At 40.8% G+C, this 20,316-nt stretch overlaps 2 protein-coding genes across 2 annotated transcripts in view; one reads left to right on the top strand and one right to left on the bottom strand.

Moving 5' to 3' along the window:
* parpbp (PARP1 binding protein) overlaps nucleotides 1-20,316 on the top strand; it is a 47,739-nt gene that overhangs the window by 19,242 nt on the left and 8,181 nt on the right. The gene's annotated exons all lie outside the window — the stretch shown is intronic.
* Nucleotides 4,050-20,316, bottom strand: part of igf1 (insulin-like growth factor 1) — a 17,431-nt gene continuing 1,164 nt past the window's right edge. Inside the window, exons 2-5 of the mRNA XM_072672888.1 lie at nucleotides 19,661-19,820; nucleotides 9,051-9,232; nucleotides 8,398-8,433; nucleotides 4,050-7,505 (exon numbers count right to left, since the gene is read on the bottom strand). Coding sequence (XP_072528989.1) covers nucleotides 7,446-7,505; nucleotides 8,398-8,433; nucleotides 9,051-9,232; nucleotides 19,661-19,820 — 438 coding nt within the window. The 3' untranslated portion in view covers nucleotides 4,050-7,445. The remainder of the gene's footprint in view (nucleotides 7,506-8,397; nucleotides 8,434-9,050; nucleotides 9,233-19,660; nucleotides 19,821-20,316) is intronic.

Raw genomic sequence — 20,316 nt, 5'->3', positions numbered from 1 at the left:
ACGCAATGACATCAGAATTACAGTGGACTTATTACTACTCAGTGTCATGATTTTGGCCTAGATTTCATGGTCCAATGCCAAGTTTGCCGAAGGAGGATCCACAATTCCACAATTACAAGGCAATCAAAATGTTCAGGAATGGAAAAGGAGAGAACTGTCTTGAGTGGTTTCTTGCTGAGGCTGAAATTACATTGCACGCAACTGCTGAATTGGCAATATTAAAAAAAGACAGACTATGAGATTAGACATGTTGTTTGAAGTCACTCCACAATGGGCCAGTCAACAGAGCAGGAGCGTTTGCAGAGCCAAAAAGCACAACTACAAACATAGGTGAAATTTAAAAATGCTCAAATTCCCTTGTAGTAGGCCAAAGTGTCTGTACAAATGGGGTAAAATACAGTTAATTGATGTTGTCTCGAAGGGTTATTGACTAAAGTTTTATGTTCATGATCTCGCTGTGTAGAAGCCTAATGCTGATGCTTTTGTTGGCCTTCTGTTGTATGTTGGCAGCAGAAGAGCCGTCTGAATTAGATAACTGGTGTATTTGTATTATCCTTATTCAGTACAATAATGGGTATATAGTACTAAAAAGAATAGTGGAACCCTTTTGGTCCTTTGAGTTGTCATGACCATTGCTTTTACTGAAGCAACCTTTTTTTAAGGGCACATATATTTATAAAGCACAACAGTAATAAGCGCCATTAAGATCGAAACGTGCCCAAGACAGTTATATCGTATCATTATCATAGGGTTGCTGTTATCATCGCAGCCCTTTCTTGTGGAAATGTAATCCATTTTGTAAATATACATTTCTTTCCAAAACCTGGATCATAACTATAGTGACTTATGATATAATGCCAAGGTAAGAGCTTGCAAGAACATGATGTCCTCTCCAACTGTAATTAAATGGCTGTGAACAACTAGAATAGGAGTCCATGATCTTCACTTCATGCTGTTTAGTGGTGTTCTAGAGGACTGGGGTCTGTGCTGAGGGGGCTGTTGGGTGCTTGAACAAGACCAGAGGACTGGGATGGGGTTGGCTTCTTTTGTTGTCCAGAGTGCAGACCATGGTTTCCAGGAACAATGCAGCTGATGAGATGCTCTCCAAGGAAAATATGGGTCTGACATCATGGGTTCTTAAAGCTCGCAGCTGAGCCAACACGCTCTTGCCACAATCAGCACTCAGTGAATTTCCACTGCTCAGGGAAAGAGGGAACGAGGGAGGGGAATGGGGTGTGAATATTACCATACTGCTTGTGTTTAATATCTGATTGTGCTATGAGATACTTTTCTGTGTGTATTAATTGGACTGAATCTTGTGGAGACCACAGTGTGAATTGTATTGATGCCGCCCTTGCTAATTTGAAGTGAGTCAAGGGAAACATCGAAGCATTTGAACCACTGATGGGCTTGGCAAAACAAGCAATTATATTGTAGAAAGTGTCTAAACTCTTGATTGCAAGTCATTTAACATATGTCTCCATTTCACATGACCATCATTGATCCAAATCCATTTGTACTTTCAATTAGAATTTCTAAGCACAGCACAAGTGCAAGTCACCCTTCCTGGGGTCATAACTGATCCTGGGCATTCATTAGCAATGGAAATATGACTTTATCCATGTAACACTAATCCCACCCCCCTCCTCCCCCAAAATGACTGTGGGCAAGGCTAGGAAATGTGAGAGAGCACTGAAATAGACCACAAGGTCATTTAAAAGACAATAGTGCATGTAAGTAGTAGAGGCATGGAGCTTCAGTTTCAGGGTTAGATCCAGGAACAGTGTCCTCAGATGCACTCGGCACTCAGAGAGCTACCTTAGACTGCTTCTGGACAGAGCACAGTAGGCTGATACTTGAGTCCTTCGTCTCTTGTATTTGAGAAGCAGACTTGACACTGTTTTGCTCAGATCTGTTTTTAATTGTCGTGGCTACATTTCAACAATGAATGACCAATCTGATAAATTATAAGTCAAAGTGGTGAAGTGTCACTCGCAGTTTTGCTGGGAATGAGGTTTGGGAACAGTATGTTTTGTGAACTATGTGTGTGGATAGTGTGCATGGTTTTTATCATTGTGCCTTCTAGGAACAGAGTTACAAGTTCACACAGAGTGGCTTGGAAACATTTTCTTCATGTGACTGATTGAGTAATTATGATGTGGGATAGTGTAACCAAGATGAAGGCAGATGAATGCGATGAACACTTGCCTTTCCAATACTGTGTTATGCTCTCTTATGGTTTCTGTTGACTCCAAATCTCCTAATCCTGAATTCCTATTCCCTTTTCAGGCTGTAATTTGTCTAATTGGTGCTAATAACTGATTCTGTATTAGTCAGAAGAGAAGATTGATGAAAGAAGAGTCAGAATAGCTGGACCAGTTGCCTGCCAGCCGCCTGCCAGCCGCCTGCCCCACATTTATGAACCATTATTTGTATTGAAACAGAGCCAGGTGGCCAATTTATCTGTTAAAAAGGCTTGATTGTTCCACAATATATCCATTAGAAAGTGCTGACCGCCTACAAGAGCTTTGACCTGTCACTGCAACATTTCTCTGAGATGCAGAATGTGCAGCTTTCTACACAGCAAACCTTCTCCCCGATTTATTTGCGTTGGTGGCGCATGCCATTAGAATTACTTTGTCATGTAGTAAAGATGAAGGAATCTTCAAATGGTTTAAATCCTATTTTACCATGTAAACGTCTTGTTGCACTGGAAAATCTCACATTTATGAACTTTCATGGTTCCATTTTAAGCCAACTGCTTTTCTCAGTGATATGCTTTCACCAGGGAATTTTCTATGCTGATGACCGTTATATATTTCTGTTTCCTCTGAAAGTTCAGATTTGGACAGGCTTGCATATAAGAAATTGGTCAGATTTCTCTGTGGATGTCACAAAATTTATCTAGAGCTTTTATCAAGACAAAACCGAGATCCTGATATTTGCTACTAAAGAAAATATGAAAAATATGATCAACGAAATGGATCAATAAGAGATTAGGCCCTTGGTGCCTTATTTAAAATCAGAAGTACAGAAGCTGGGTGTAACTCTAGATTCTTTTTTTTTTTTTTTTTTTTAACCTGACTGAATGGGCTCATACAGCCCATTGTTAGACGAATGCATCTGTATATGAGAGGCTAATACCTTGTTGAACACATGTTTTATAAGGACTGGAGTAATCATGGAGAGAGAGAGAGAGAGAGAGAAACTACTTTTAATACAAATAATAGGAAATAAAAGCCCAGGTGGAGCAGTGGGAGTGAAGCAGCATAGGGGCCAAAAATTGTTGCAAGAAAACAGTAAAGCAGGTAGAATAGAGGAAGGGAGGTTCTTTCATAATTTGCACCAACCTTAAGGAAAGTAGCCATAAAAACAGCATCTCATGTGTTCATTTTAAACCACTAGACTAGACAATATGTGTCCATGTTGGACTGTATCATCTGACTTTACTAGGTTTTTAATGTGTGTTTTTTAAGTGCTTTGAGGTTGTTTGACTATATGAAAGGTGTTATATAAAGACAATGAGGTCTACTTGTCAATTTAAACTAATATAGGTCATAATAAACCTATGAGGTGCCACATCATCACTACACTCATCACTAGCAAAGCAACTAAAATCTACTAAATAGTAATGTACAATCAGTACATTTAGTTTGGTTTTAATGAAAACAGTAATCACAGACCAAACAGTATTCACATTCAGACCGCAATCAAATAAATGTGACATATCTGGCTAAAATGTAAACAGTTGGATTGTATTCATAAACTAGATCTGTGTTTTGTTTTGTTTTGTTTTTGTTAGGTTGTTTTTTGTTTTGTTTTCTCCTTTCAGGGCAAAGTGAGAACCACAACTCTACAATCATGATCTTGGAAATGTACCACTTTGGGGAGTCCAGATCCAACACATCACACTCTAATATACATATGTCTCCAAAGATCTTTGGTACCTTCATCTGATCTTTGATCAGGATGGTAGATTCCCAGGATCAGGACTAAACACCCAACTTCCAGCCAAATTACTCTTCTCACAATAATTCACTCATTGGCACTTTTGAATATCGACAAGTGGTTTATTCAGCAGGAATGGTGAACAATCTGTCAGTTCCATATTGTCTTCAGAAGGAAACAGAGCACCAGTCATGGAAGCCTCACAATAATATAAAAAAACAAGATTCTAAATGATAAAAGGTCTAATCCCCAGAACCTACATATCATGACCAATCAAATCTGAAATAAGTTTTTCATATTGCTGTTCCGTTTTTGTGTTTCTGTGTCTAAAACTACTCCTTTTATGTGAAAAGTGTTGACAACTGACAAGAGTATACATGTTTGAAGCACCATCACCATCAATGAGAGCTCTGAAATTCTCTTATGTGCCAGAAGTGTCAATGTTGTGGGTTATTGGTTTTTAGTGGAACATGTTCCACTGTAGCCAGAAAACTTGGGGGAATAAACTGATCTTATTCCACCTACAGTACAGGTTTATTGTGGCTGAACAAGTACCAAAATTTCACCCAAAGTAAAAATAAAACACATTTTGTAGCCATTGGGATTATTAGACACATTATGCCACTCCCAGATAGTCAAAATCTTTGGTATCATAGTGAGCAGCTTGTATTTTGCTGCATAGCGTCTTTGGCTATGTAACCCCAGACAATTCTTCATGCTTGTATGTACATGTAAGATATGGACATTCTGTCTGAATGGAGCTTTTTGTACATTCTATATCTATTTAAACCTTTTTTTCATTTGCTAGCTGACATGACAATGCATTTTTATGCAAACTGAAAAAGAAGATAAAAATACCAAACAAAATAAATAGGCAAATGGTCCTCTTGATTTTTTTCAGTCAGTTCTGGATATTCTACATGCTGCATAAATATCTGTAAATGTTTTTGTTTAAAATTTATTGCAGTTCTTTATTGTAACCTACTGTAAAAGGATTAAAATTGTTATGTGGAATAGTAGCTGAATGTAGTTTACATAATAAAATAGCACATTGAAGAAATGATTCCCTGTTAAAATTGCCTGGGGTTTGTGATGATGTTAAGAATATTTATATATTACTGAAAACAAGAATTCTGTTGTTAAGCGTATTTTTTTTCCATGCCAGTTTGTAATATGACAGTGCTAATGCCATAAAAGTTCACAGGTAATTGAATATAGTTATATAAAGGAAAAGTTGAAAATGCTTCTAAATGATTTTGCATGGTGCCAGGAATCACTTTTGTCAAGTAGACCCAGGTCAGCTGGTCAGCTAATATAGCTTCATGGTTAGCTAGAAATTGATTCCAAAGGATGAAGTGGTGAAAAGAAACTCTCAGTGTCTTATGCTTATCTACAACGAGGATAGTCTTGCACCATTTCTGCTCTCAATGCCAATACGTCATGTTTTGTGAAAGTCAGTGCCAAAATTGCTTATGAAATCCAGGAAAAGCTACACTTGGATGCTTAAAACATTGATAGTACTGGAAGCTCATAGTTCACAGTGTTTTCTGTCAAGTTATTTGGCATATTATTTGACATAGGGATCTTTACTGAGACAAAAATAATTTAAAATGGTAGAAAACAACTTTGGATCACAATTTTTTTTTCTCCCCATGCATTCACAAGTCTCACACAAGTACATGTCTTGTGTACACAACTACCTAATTGAAATACTTTAAAAATAAAAAAAGAACATGATGGTGGCCACAAGGCTGTGCAAAAGGGATGCCCATCAACCTTCAGTTTAAACTCCCAACACCCCCCCCCCTTCCCTTCCCTCTCCCGAGTTCTGCTTTTAGCCAAACCCTTGCAAGTTACTACAAAATAGCACCATTATACAGTGGGCAGAGTTGTTATATGGTTCTGTTATATGATGCCATCATGTATAATGACAGGAAAAAAGAATGTGATGGTTAACATAAATAGGAATATTGGTTGATTACACAGTTACAGAGAGGACAGTGCGATCAATGAGAGGTGATCTCAGGTGAAGGAGAGGAATCGCAAAGCAGAGGCTGTGCAAACGTCTATGCTGCATTCCCAGTTCCTCGGTGAAGTCCGTTGTACTTGTAAAAAATCTCTGACTGCGGCTAAACAGAGTCCATGTTTGGAAGGTCCTCCTGTGCAGCCTGGTTCATCCCAACAAATGGAACAAGCCTGTATACTGATTTACGTGTTAGCCAGTACATCAGGAACAGAGCTGTTTATGGAGCAGGGTGTAGTAATGCTCTTGTGGGAACTGGTCATATACCTACATTTGCATGATGGCATTTGACTGACTCTTATTCAGAACTACTTTGGGAGTCTTGCCTGAGGACTCTTATTGGTGTAGTGTGGTGTGCTTGGCTGGCCGGGGAATTGAACCCCAGTCTGCCGTAGGGAAGATCAATGTTACACACTATGCTAAACCAACTGCTGTATACTTACAGTTTTTTATACTTACACAAGTATAAAGTACAAGTTTGCACCCTACTGTACAATCCTGAAAGCCTTTAATGGAAATACTCTTGCACAATGGTATATTCTTATCTTTTTCTTTCTCTAATGTATGTGGTTACTTTAGCATAAACGTCTGTCAAACTGTCCATGTTTGTTTCATTCGTGCAGTCTGATGCATCTTTTAGCAAAACAAATAATAATTCTTTTTTAAGCTAATAAGATAAATGAAGTGGCTATAGTCCATAGCCAGGCTATGTGTCCAGCGAGCGTACCATCTGTATCAACAATATACTGTTTAGACTGTTATCCAGTGATTCTGGTCAAGCTGTGGCTTGCTTAAGCCAAAGGTATTCATCATTAATCTAGTAATCTTAATGGCTTACACAGACAGAATCACTTTATTAAAGGAGTAATGGGCGACAAGCTTGATCAGAAATGGTTCTGGCTGAAATGCCTTTTACACAGGAAGTAAGTTGAGAAGGCTTCTGTGTGTGAGACAGAGAGACCTTCATGGAAAATGTTCTGCAAAACCTTTGCCCAGAAAGCTTTCACCTCTCCCCCAGTGACCCACTGGCTCAAACCCAGTGGCCATCCTGTGATCAGATGGTCACAAAGTGGTACCATTAAACCAATTTGGTCAAACTATCCAGCAGCTCTCTTGTTAGAAGTTACCCACAACCATGACATGTAACAGTTCACAACAGACGTTTCAGAACAGCTATTTAACTTTTTAACAGCTAATTAGCAGCTACTTTTGTTTCAACAGATTACTTGGTTGTCCCTCCCCAGTATGGAATGATGCAATGTATAAAATAGTCAAATTTGCTCTTTAGTCACAGGAGATTTTGTTTTGGTACATAGAGCTTATCCTTTTTTTTTGTTTGTTTGTTTTTTTTTTTGCTGTTGGAGTGACCCATTCTCCTGGATGGCCAGGTAAGCCACACTCTTGCTCTCATCTCTGCTTTGCTATGTCCATTAGTTCCACTTGTCTTTCTCTGCCATTCCCGTTGCCGCCCCCTTTACATTCTGAAGTTCCTTCCCCCAGTGTTCCCTCGGCTTGAGTTCTTCTGATGAACTTCCTGAAAAAGGATAGGAGAGATTGTGAGCGGTAGAGAGTAAGAGAGGGAGAGGTGTTGCAGACACAAATCAAGGAGGCAGACAAAGAACAGGAAAACAGCTTTGGGTTGAAACTTGGCTGTCTGTGCCTGTAACAACACAGCTGTTCAGCGAACGGAGTGTTATTTCCTTATGCGCAGGAAATAAAACCTCCTTTGCTGTCAAAGCAGCACATGCAATTTCTTTGCCACTGGAAGATTAATATGCATAATTCACGCAGACTAAGCCGAGGCCCAAAATCTAGTGAGGAAGAGTAAGGCGGCATGTGAGCCTCTGCTTCTCAAGCCGGGGTGCAGATATCGGAGGTGACATGAGACCGAGCTTCTAGCGCATGACATGTGGGAGCAAGACAGAGCCCACAAGAGAGTGCTTGCAGGTCTACCACGAAAACCACTTAGCCAGTTCTCCTGCTAATGGTTTTCTTTTTAAAGTGGGGCTGTAAAAAGAACTGGGGGAAACACTTAAATGGATGACACCCATTTGGGTTGAGGGAGAGACAGAGAGAGCAAGGGATACAGCGTGTCCTTGCAGCAGAATGTTCTAGTGGCATCCTTCCAAGCTTGAGGTGAGCTTAGTTGTTGGACATTCAGTTCCCTAGTGATAGAGATTCAGTTTTGCAATGTCACAGTCATGCAGGGCATGCCTCAGGTAATGATAACGCAGATAAAACGATACATGCTTCAAGGAATAGTCAAACGAGCCATGGATGCTAACACAGAAATTGCAGGATACAGGTTCATAGCAGCCAATTAACATGGTTCTCATTTAGCTGCCATTCATTTGTTTGCATTTTTGCCCAATTCAACTATTCTGTGAACTGTGGATCACACCTTTCTCTCATAAGGGATGGCCTACCTTACAAGATGGGTGGCTATGGCCAGATACAGGTTTCTGCAGAAGAAGAAAGTTGCCAGAGTTTGGAATCATGAACAGGATCAATTAGATCAGGTTGATCAGAACAGGTTAGTATGAGAAGCTATTGGCTTTCATTAACAGTTTCTTTTACATTTGTAGATTTTTGGGAGCTGGGGGTTGTCTTAGCATGTTAGCATGACAAGCTACAGTGCTGCTTTAATCCAAAGAAAAAGAAAACTAAAACACTTAGGATTGACCATGTTAGCACGATGAGCTTGTCAATGCTAAAGAAAAACGTTTTTCCTTAGAATTGATATAATTGTCAATTTTCTATATATGATTTAACTATTCAAATGACCTAGAAGTAAAAAATCACTAATGCTGCGGTCATTTTAGTGAATTTTACCAAGAATGGATGAATACAGGGCCTTTTACAGTTACTTTCCTACTTTTAACAAGCAACAATTTTAATTGTAGTTTAACTGTGTTGCATTAGATTTTGCATTCATTCTCTAATACTGTTCACTGCAAAATTGTTTCAACTAGCTAGTGGTCAGACATCAAGCTTCATATTATCTTTACAGTAAGAAATCTTTAAAAAGTTGAACATAAGCATTGAACGTAATGTAATGTGTTTATGAAATGAAGCTCACCTTTGGCGTTTTTGGGACGTCTGTGTGTCGTTGCGCTCGTAGAGATCGTGGCGTTTTACCAGATTTGACTGGTGCGCAGTACATCTCTAGACGTCGCAGCTCACAGCTCTGGAAGCAGCATTCATCCACAATACCACGATTATGTGTCCGCCGTGATGGGGGGCCATAACCTGTTGGCTTGCCTGTTGGACAAAATGGGGGGGGGGGGGGGGAACATAGAATCTCCTTTAATCCCCTTGAGCAGTTCAACATAGAACCATAAAAAGACACACCCCTGGTAATCTTAATGGTATGCTCATATTAATTTGAAAGGGTGATCCTGCTTTAGTAGTGAGGTCATGCACCTTATCAATTTTAATTCTGGAATTGTACCAACTATAGGAGAACAATTGCTGCATTTCTCTGAACCTTTCAGTAGTGAACCATGGCAAGCGTCCAGTTCATGGGTGCTATAATGGCTCGATATAGCAGCCAGACCATAGCTCTTATTATTCCGATATACAGACAGCGTTAATGACACGGATTTCTCTAGTGTGAAATTTACAAGGTATCACTTTGCAGGAGCAGACTTTTTTGGCAGCCACTAGCCCGTAAAAAGGTCACAGTCACCCGAATGTTGAGAATATCACGTTCTTCCGTTTCCGACCTGATATCTTTTACTGAGTCTCCATGTTGGGTAAGCCAAATGCAGGCCCCCGGAGGAGCTCGCTCAGTCTGCAGAGGAAACAGTGCTGCACTACAGACTGCACCTGGCAACCTCGCTAACCGCTGACTCGAGAAGAAACACCGTGTGGCAATTCAATTGCCTTGCAACACATTTCCAAAAAACCATAATGGAGAGTGAATATTTGCAAGTGTTCAGAAGTTTCCAGTTGCAGGCCTGTATTGTTTTGTGCAGGCTGTATGTAATACATGCAGTGACTGTATGGGATGAGTGTGGTCCTTGTGCTAATTTGTCATGGACCACAGTTTACAATGTTCCAAAATCCTTTAAAGGAATATGAATTGTCTTATGTATTGACCTCCTAAACTATCAAATCTCACAGTCACTTAGGGATTAATGTATAACGGCTCCTTGAAGCATCACAGTGACTTGGTGTACTTGCCTAGTCCTCCCCCTACCTCCACCACATCGACCCCCCTCCCGGTGGCCTTTATAAAATATCCCACTATCCACTTACAATTCCCCGCACACCTAGAGCAATATAGCCCTGCTAGGCTTTTCCCTGTTACCAAATAAAATAATAATAATTTAATATGGCATTTACAAGGAGGAAATGCCTTTCCCTTTCAGAGTTAATAGCTCTTGGCTCACTGGACTGCCAGCGCTGACAAAGTGCATTAACTTCTGCTCTGCACTTGCTGTATACTGACAACAGTGTTTTGGAAAGAGAGGTGCTCTCATTCGTGAACAGATGCATCCCCGCAGACCGAAGGGCCCTTGGGTGCACTGCTTTGAGTCCGGAGGGGGTGCCCAAAGACGAGTGAATCATTAAATAAATGAATGGAAATGTTTTTTTTGGCAGATGACAAATGAGACCTCATAGATGAGAAGCATGGCCACTGTGCATTCATTTGCAGTAGGTTTTTAATGACCACATACTGTTGATATTTGAATAGGGCAACTGGTCCTAGATACAGTATATGGTGAATAATTGGTTTTACACATACATATGATGTCAAGTATTTATTTCCATACACAATGATGCAGATATGTAATTGCACATATACATAGCTGTGGATTCCAAATGCATATGTATAAAAAAAGTGCAAAGAATTCAGCAATCTGTCCTTGCTGAACAAATGCTCTTTGTGTTCTGCGCTGTAAAAGGAAGAGATGTTTCAAGCCCAAGTCTGTGATTACGCATGCAGACAGGTTTTTAGGAGCCAGCAGATTTGCTTTCTGGATGACTTTCCAAACATATCGGAAGTCTCCCAAATTAACATCCGCTGTTTTCCTCGAAGTAAGTCACACAATTCTACCACCCAAGCAGAGAGAAGAGAAAAATCAGTGCATGCCCTGACATGTACAACAACCATTACAAGCAACTCTTCCAGTGCGATTATAATGAGGTAAAATTGGTCTCTGAGGTTTTTGGGATTGCATTTCAAGGGATCACTGTTGTAATGCCTGTAAACAATGGGCCATTGTTGCAGCATCAGGAGCAAAACTGAGAAAAGACTCCTTATGCTTATAATCACAGTCAATTGAGGTAATGACAGACAATATTATTGAATGGATTTGTTTTGATATTTTTCTTGTATTTGCATGCTGACATGTAAGGCTGATTAGTCATATCCTTTTGTATGTGTCTGACTAAACATCTCTCTCTTTTTTTTTACATTTGATTTGTTTGAGAGGATTCTAGAGGGTTTCTAAGACAGTCAAGCTGAAGCAGTTGAAGCTCTGTAGTAAAAATGAGTTGCTGAAGAGTTAGTAGAAAGAGATGGGTAACTTAATGTCAGTTACAAGAACTCATAGACAGCTACTTGTAATTTCACTCGCTTGTTTAAATTAGTTCTCTATATATACATTGGTTTCTGATATAACGGCGGCTTTCCTCCCCAATTGTCGACGGACCGAAATGATCATGAATTGCAATGCACTTTTACCACTCCAAAAAATTCACCACTTTTTGAGTGGCTCACTTGGCGAAGATACTGTTTCTACCGATGGAAGCTCACTTTCTTGTGCAGTTGTGCTGTATGGACTTTGGTGTGCTGATTCATTGTAATTGCTGTATCAGTCAGTCAGGGAATCTGCTTGGCCACCCGGACAGTCCTAGGCAGATTGTGTTATTTTCCAAGCTGCTTGATTATCCTGTATAAGCCGGCAGCTCCAAAAGTGTTCAAAAGATCCAAAAGAATAGAAGGCACTATTCATTTCCTGACTTTGGAGAAAGCTTTTTGCAAACTTGCAGTCTTTCAGATTGGTGGTGCTGTTGGGCAGCAGACGTAGAAGAACCATTGTTGGCTTCTGAAAGTTGCTGCTCGTTGCCTGCGCACCACTGCCAAAATATTTCATACCATTACTCCACTGAACCTGTTTCAGGGTCAAGCTCCTCTCTGAGCCAAATCTCAGCTACTGGTGGCCAAGGGTGGGCTGTGATCACATGCAGTAGCCGGGGACGTTGCTGACTGGGCACTACGCACGGCCTGTGCCGTTCTAAGAGGCTCTTGGACGAAGGCATCTCCATTCCTCTTCCAGAGTGGCACAGTTAGGAGCTGACTTTTACTACCTCGCTGCGGTTAATAAAAAACACTGGATTCTTGGACCAGGCACGGGTACACTGCCTGTGGAGTGTCAGCGAGTTTAGGGTGCATCTGGGACCACAAAACTGCTATAGACCTGGAAACTACCTCTTTATCATTGGCATTGCAAAAACTTTATAGGCCAAAGCCTTCCCCCCTTCCCCCCACCAAAAAAGAAAGCACATCTTTTTGTCAAAATTCGTTATGCAATTTGAAACCAGGGCTTTGGGGCAATTGTAGATCAAATGCATTGGACCATGTCCTAAAGATACGGAGACAACCAAACAAACCAATAATACCATCGTTAGGAGGTTATAAAGTCTTTAGCAAGTGCTTCATGTTTAGTGGCTCAGTTTATGGAGACTACTAACTGTCAATTACGACTTTCGACACAGTGGGGACAAAATCCAAGTCTGGGTGTTTTCACTGGCTTATGCTACCCATCTTGGCGGACCCACGGCTCAGGCTTTGATGAGACGCTTCTTTGTTCAATTCCCCCCTTCACCGCCCCATGACTCAAGCACAGTCAGAGTGTAGCAGGGAAAATGACACCTTCCCCCTTTTTCACAGCAAAGAGATGCACACAGGAGGTCTTTATGTAGTGCTTGGTGCATTCTGCTCAAGTCCAGTGCATGGCTAGGAAAAGGAAGGGGGGCAAGGGGGGCATCCTAATCATCCTGTAATCCCCCATAATCTCCTGCTGCTCTGGGACAAGAGCCGAATCTGTGAGTGGGTGGGTGATTTGCTGTTTACACGTTTCCTCTTCCTTTCTGTGGCCGCTTCCAAGATCACGGCAAACTAGGCTGGAAAAAGAAGCACTCAGTGCTTCGTCATGAACAGAGCTGTTGACAACAATAAAGAAAAAGTCACCCTTCATTTCTACATTAATGGAATTTTTTACATTTTGCCTCTTTGTGCTTTTCAAAAGAAGATGCATATCTAGAGTTGTTGCTCGTAGTTGTTCCATTGAATGTAGGACCATGGAAGGAAATAATATCAATTCAAGGATCTCAAAATCTGGAGGCCCTTTTATTAAAGAGCTCAGGTTTGTTGTCTTGAGCAGATCCCAAAGCATACCCTCCCCTCACGCATACATCTTCTAAATCTTGATGTATCTTCTTGATACTCCTCCCAGCATCCTGTTTCCCATCTTTAAACAGCAGACCATCTAAGATGAGCGTGCTTGCTTAGATGTTACAAATATGGCTTAGAATTTCTAGGTCAGGCTAATAATTGGAAAAACTGACTACTTCGTGGATCTCTCCCTCCCTACTCTTCTGCTTTTCATGCTCTCTCTCTCTTTCTCTCTCTCTCTTTCTCCCTTCTGTCTTCAAAGCAGCGCTCTCTTTCAATAAACACTTTGTTCAATAGAGTAATAGTGTAGTATTTCACTTTTCTTTTCCTAACAGGAGACTCGTGAAACTCAAGTAGCTACTGCTTTTCTGACATGAATCAAGCGGATTGGTACATGTACGGTATGGCCAATATCACTGCATTAGTGTTCATGGACAGATGGACCTGCCAAATTCAACATAGCAGGTTGCTTGCAAGACTTTATGTGTGAGAAGCAGAGAAAGTACACTGAAGGGGAACGTGGGCTGGGAGGGGGTGACCACAGAGCAAACCAAGCTGTCACTCATTCCCAGGTGTAAGAAAGAGAATATGCCAAAAATGGATTCTCCAGATAGACACATGTTAGATGAGACACATACTTTCCACTAAGACTGCAGCGATTAGTCTACCTTATCTGCGTTTCAGGATCAATGTTTTTCTTTTTCTTCTTTGAAAGAATATTATAACATTTTTCCTCAGTGATGTTTTTCCATAGGTAGCCTAAGATTTCCTCTCTGCTTCTGTGGTAGCCATGGGGCATTGAATAAGCCTGCAAAATGAGTGCAGTGCAACCCAGTGCAGGCAAACTGTATTCTCCAACAGTAGTGCTATTGCATTAGGCTATTGCAATATCACTACTGTCAAAAACCTTGTATCTCTATTGTACTTTTACCATAGTCCACTTTCTGACATCATTTAAATCTGCCACTTGTCCTTTACATTGATGAATTGACCTATAGAAATGCTCCAAAATGACTTCAACTAAAATACTTTAAATGGAGAAGGGTTTTTTTCCTTCTCCTTTTAAGTTGTCTTTTTGGAGACTTTTGGAACAATGATATGTAATAATTTATATAACCTGGGGCTTTTTACTGACCACATACCCACGTTAGAATAAAAGTAGTAATGAGGTTCTACACTTTGCTTTCCACTGCAGCTGAACGTAACTTCAGCTCACCCTCCTCCTCTTCAGCTGTATAACTGAAGCTAGTATCAAGATAATAGGTAAATAGTGATGGCATCTTCAACCACTGCTTCTAATTAGTGAATTCAGCTACTTTAAGGTGCAGGTTTGCCAATGCTAAGTGTCAGCTAGAGGGGTATAAAGAGCCTCAGCATTCTGGTCTGCATTGATGAGGGATCATTGGATGAGTTGGTGAACAACCCCAAAACTAGTGTGTAGTCAAATGTAGTCAAATTTAGTACATGGCCTTACTAATGCATGTGTGGCTGAATGCATTCAGATTCTCACAGCGCTAATCCAAGTAGGAGATTGGTCCTAATAACCACAAACTTTGTTTTGAGACGTCCCCCTGACTGTGATTGGTCCTTATGACCAGATTGTTTGTTCTGAGACCTCCCCCTGATTGTGGTTGGTCCTGATTGCTGCATTGTTTGTTTTAAGACCACCCCCTGACTGTGATTTGTCCTAATGACCACGTTGTTTTTCTGAGACTTCCACCTGACTGCAGTTCTTCCTAATCACTACCCCTTTTCTGCAATTGTTCCACATGAATCCAGAACTAATAGCTTAAATTTAGTACAAAACCTCAATAATGCTCATGTGGCTGAATACAAGCAGATTCTCACAGTGCTTTTCCAAAGACATGACTGGGCCTAATGACCACATCCTTTCTGAGACCTCCCCCTGACTGTGATAGGTCCTAGTTACTGCATTGTTTGTTTGGAGACCTCCCCCTGTCTGTGATTGGTCCTAAAGACCACAATTTACTATAAAGATGATCTCAATGTAAAACATCGGGTTAAAGTATTTACATTAGACAAATAACCATTGCATAAATTCTTGAGAAAAACAGCATAGCTAGCTAAGGGGATAGGGATGGGAGGCTAGGGATGGGTACTCTTCAAACCTTTGTAGTCAACTACTGGGAAACAAAAAAAGAATTGATTTTTTAAAATGAGGTTGTCCACTGTTGGCAGCCACACTGTGGTTGCTAAATATTTATTTTGCACTTGCCGGAATTTGGTTGCAAATGGAATGGGCTTAGCTTGTGAGTGAATAAAGTTTGAGATAAGTGTTAACACTTGGGATTTGTGTTGAAGCAGTCTAAAGTCTTGGGTTATGATAAGTGATTAAGTCACAGACTGTCAGGACTATATCAGACAGCCACATGCTTATGGTTGGTTCTTGACTTGGTTTAGTTATTAGTTAGAGGCTTTCAGCTATTTTACCGGAGTTTGTGCTCCAGTCCTAGCCCACTCTTTCCTGCATGTGGTAATGATGCAACAATTTCACAGAAAGTTCAGATTACCGTAAATGTGTTTGCTTTGGACCCAACTCAGACAAAAACAAACCCTTGGTCATCGATAGGCCATAAAAGATCGGGCCAACTCCCATTTTTTTTACCACCAAAAGCCCCAGCACTGTTGACAGAAATGTAACTTCCCTTCTCAGTTTGAACTACATAGAGTTTTGTTTTTCTTTTTCATTAGGTCTCTGAAATTAATCTCTGTAATACCTGTGTATATCCACTTGTCAAAAATATTAAGCCATGTGTCGACATAGTGGCCTCAAACATTTGCACCTCCTTAGTTCATTCACTTCATAAATTTATCATCAGGTGCTTAAAAATGTTGAGCACTGAGCAACTACTAAAGCAATGATTAAGTCAGACAAGATTTATTCTGCTTTCAGCTGGCAGTCTGCCAATGCTTTTATAATTATACTGCAAGCAGTTTCTTCAGCATTACATTTTTCAGTTTTTTGTTTGTTGTGAGTGTAAGGAATTATTTCTGACAACATTTGTAGTAATGTGTAACAATCTGAAGGTGGCAGCACCTGTGAGACAACAACCTGTGAGTCCTACAGTTTGCACAGGTCTGTTTGTTTGAATGTTTGAACATCAGAATGCCAAGTACATGGTCAACTTTGTTTGACCAGGGCCTCCATATGGTATTGCCCAATAAAGCCACAAGTGATTATTTTACACGTTTACATTTAAGTTGGAATGGGAAATCTGGCTAAGAAGCCATCGTCAGCTCATTTGTTTCAAAAATGAGCTGACGATGGCTTCTTAGCCAGATTTCCCATTCCAACTTAAATAGTGTAGTAATTGTAGCGTACTTGTATAGTAAGAATAATAAAATTGATGCACCATTTGAGATGGGATGTGAAATTTGAATAGCTACCCCAAGGATTGGCTAGCAAATTGGTTGCTAAATGAAATCAACCAGACGTCCCCTATTTTTTTGCCTTCTGCTGTTGTAGCCCACCCACCTTATACATGTTGTGTGTGTACCTGGGCACATGCACTCTTAGGGGTGTTATGTGCCTGCCCTTTTGATCTAAGAGTATACCCTCATGGCCATTTCTTAAGATTAATTTTAGGGAATGCTGGTGAGTTGGGTGTTCTGTGCGCTTCGTTGTTCATGACAGTACCAACTACCTTGGGGAAATCTTTTGACACTACTTTTAGTTTCCTCTGAATTTCTATGATTCCACTGTCTCTCTTGAGAAGAGTTTGGGCAGTATGTGGGTGCCAGTGAGGCTCGGTACAGCCTTATTCACCAGTAAGGCCAGTGTGGAGTAACATCAATGTAGTGCAGGTGTGCATTGTGTTGTCCGGTTTTTGTTGTTACAAAGTTCAAGTGTTAATGCAGCAAAACACTGACAAAGGGAGGTGCCTACCTGATAACCTCTTCCCATAGCATTTCACTTTAATACTACATAAAATAAAGTTTCATTTTCATTCATATTGCTCTTTAGATATGACTCTACACACATTAACAACTGTTAAGCATGGTGGTGGTAGCAACATGCTCTGGACTGTTTAGCTGCCAGAGAAACTTTGTACCATTGTACTATTTGAAATAATGAAGAACCACTATGGCTAGAAAGTTTAAACTTGGAAAATATCGGGTGTACCAAACAGACATGAAAGGTGGTTCAAGTATAGCTTCAAGTATGGCTCGGCTTGACCCACCATCCCTTAAGTTCCAAGGAAGACAAGCAGCCAGGCTTTTTTCTGTCCTGGCACCAAAGTGGTGGAAGGAACTTCCTCTGGGTGTTCGAACAGCAGAGTTGCTCACTGGAGTACTTAGACAAAGTGTAGAGCATTATGGTCTCTATATTGACTTGTGTTTAGTAGTGTCTAAGCTTAGAAGTATCTTTGAATTTTTAGTATATTCAAACTAGCTTAGATTATTCTTGAGTAAATAGCGAAGCACTTTTGTAACTCTGGATGAAAGTGTCTGCTAAATGCTGTAAATGTAAATTGTGACTCTATGTTTAACATTATGGAGTTATGTAATAACTGAAAGTTTGGGAAAAGGACCACGCCCAAACTCCTCGCCTCCATTTCTACACACCGCTCCTCTCCCTTCTCGTTCTCGTGACGAAAACTTGCACCCCACCACCACCCCTGCTCCTTCTCGTCATCCAATCATACTCAACCTCTACCTGGCAAAGGGGGGTCTGGCTTCGGGTCCCATCAGCTCAAAGCCCCCCAGAACTCCAGCCCAAATTTCTCGAGTTCTCCTTCTTGCCTCAGCTAGCGTGGTCCGCATTCGCAAATTTTCTATTACAGATGAATGTTATATTCTACTCCAAAAAAAGAACAGTTCAAAGAAATCATAGAAGCCCAATATTGCCATGACATTCATGTCCATGATGAGTTATATATCATTTCTACATTTCCACTTCCATTGGTTACCTAGATCCGGTGGACACTCCTTAGTACTGAAAGCGAAACTACACCAGGCCTGGCAGTTCTGACTCACTCTTTAGCTGTCCCAAAATGGGTGGGAGAGCACACATTGAGTCCTTCATCACCTTAGTACATCCCCAGCCTTCCCCATCTCAAAAGAGAGATTTATGTTTTAGAACCAAAGCTGAAAGGATTTCTTTGGGTAGCTTTCTGCTTTACACTGGAGAATGTTTAATGCTACAGCTTCTTTCTCTCTCCTCAGGCTTTCAGCAAAACTCTGCAGGAGGCTGAGCTGTATCTTACTTTATTAGGGTAATCTAAACATAAGCATCAGTCTACTCTAGTTTTTACTTCTTTGTTCCTGTTATGTCACCCAGAGATCTACGAATCTTTGTTTTAAGTAAACAAAAAGGCACATTTCCTCCCGTTTTGTCCAAATGTTTGTCTAAACACAATACACTCTCTAATAATAATACGATAGGGTTTTTTAAAGAAAGAGATTCTTCAAGGGATTTTTAGCAAAGACTGACATTACATATGAAACAATGACACAATAAACATCTGAATTTGAGCTATTTAAATAACTAGTTTAAATAACTAGTTGAATGGTTAAATAGTCTCTGCCTGGTTAGAAGTGTTAAGTTGGTGTCCAGAGGCACATTTACAACACTTACAGACCTGACTGTATGCAGCACCAGGGTTCCACTATTGTTTTGAGCCAAATATCCCATTTTAGTACACCCTTATTATAAAAGGCGTGTTTAAGGGTTCTTTAGGAAAGACATTGTTATAGAACCATGCCAACCCAGCTGGTTTGAGGGGCTTTTGGGTTAGTGGAAAACTATATACATATACTGTATATATCACCAAAAGGGTTCCACATTTGTTCTCAGGTTGTTCTGGTTATTAGTTAGTTATGGTTTGGAATGACGTCATTGAAGAACCACTTATGGGAGCACAAAAGAACTTATATGTGAGCGATTCTTTATAGAGCCATCTTCTTCAGTGAAGACGTTTGGAGGACCTGGACATAAGGTTAAAGATCTATATCAGTTAAAGTGTTTTCTAGAACCACACAGGCCAAACGACTGACAAACATTTGGGTTACGAGTTATGAGTGGCTGCAATGTGTCCTGCCATTGTATGATGCTCTTCATGCTATACTGATTCTGGGACGCTCACTATACAACATTTACCAGCATTTACCAGAGGAAGAGGAAAGAGGAAGCAGTTTTGGAAAGTGAGTGGAAAGCGAGGAATTTATTTATGAGGCGCCCATTAGTGCTTTGGGGGAGGGAGGGGGTGTAAGAAGAAGTGTGTGTGGGGGGGAGGTGATAAATAAATAAAAAGTGCACTTACTGAAATAAAAGCCTCTTTCTCCACACACAAACTGCAGCGTGTCCACTAGCTCCGCCCCACACAGCGTCTCGGGCCCCGCCTGCACGACCGCCGGAGTCAGCGCCAGGACGCACAGCACCAGCGACAGGGTGTGGGTGCAGGATATGCAGCGCATGGTACACTGCATCCAAAACGAGGAGATGAGAAGATGGTTAGCCTGTAGACACGACCCAAGGGCTCAGAGCAGTGTGCCTTTTTTAATAGTTGTTCAATAAGTCTCATCTATCTCCCTAACAACGGCCAATGTCATCTTCGTCTTTGGATTCATTGCGCGTTAATATCTGCTCACACTTGCATGGCAAAAAGTGTCTATTGGTAGCATCACCATGCGAGTGAGAACTCAACATGCGCTTATCCAAAAATGCTCCTTGGGCTTCACTGGCTGAACCCAGTTTGTCATTAAATTGAATAAGGACTCAAGGAGTCTCAAGTCCCGAACCATGCTAAGAGTGCGTTGTACTGCTTCTTGGAGCTTCGTTGAGTTCAACTAAGTGCTGGCATCGTTAAAACATGAATACAGGGGGCTTTTTGCGCATCAGAGCGCTTCCAGTGACTTGCCTAGTTCTTACTGCAGCCCATTCAAACCCCTGCAAGTGCAGAGTCAGCAGTTGTTACGT

Source organism: Salminus brasiliensis, chromosome 2 (genome assembly GCF_030463535.1).
Source record: "Salminus brasiliensis chromosome 2, fSalBra1.hap2, whole genome shotgun sequence".
Taxonomy (NCBI): domain Eukaryota; kingdom Metazoa; phylum Chordata; class Actinopteri; order Characiformes; family Bryconidae; genus Salminus; species Salminus brasiliensis.
This window is presented reverse-complemented; position numbering and strand designations above follow the sequence as displayed.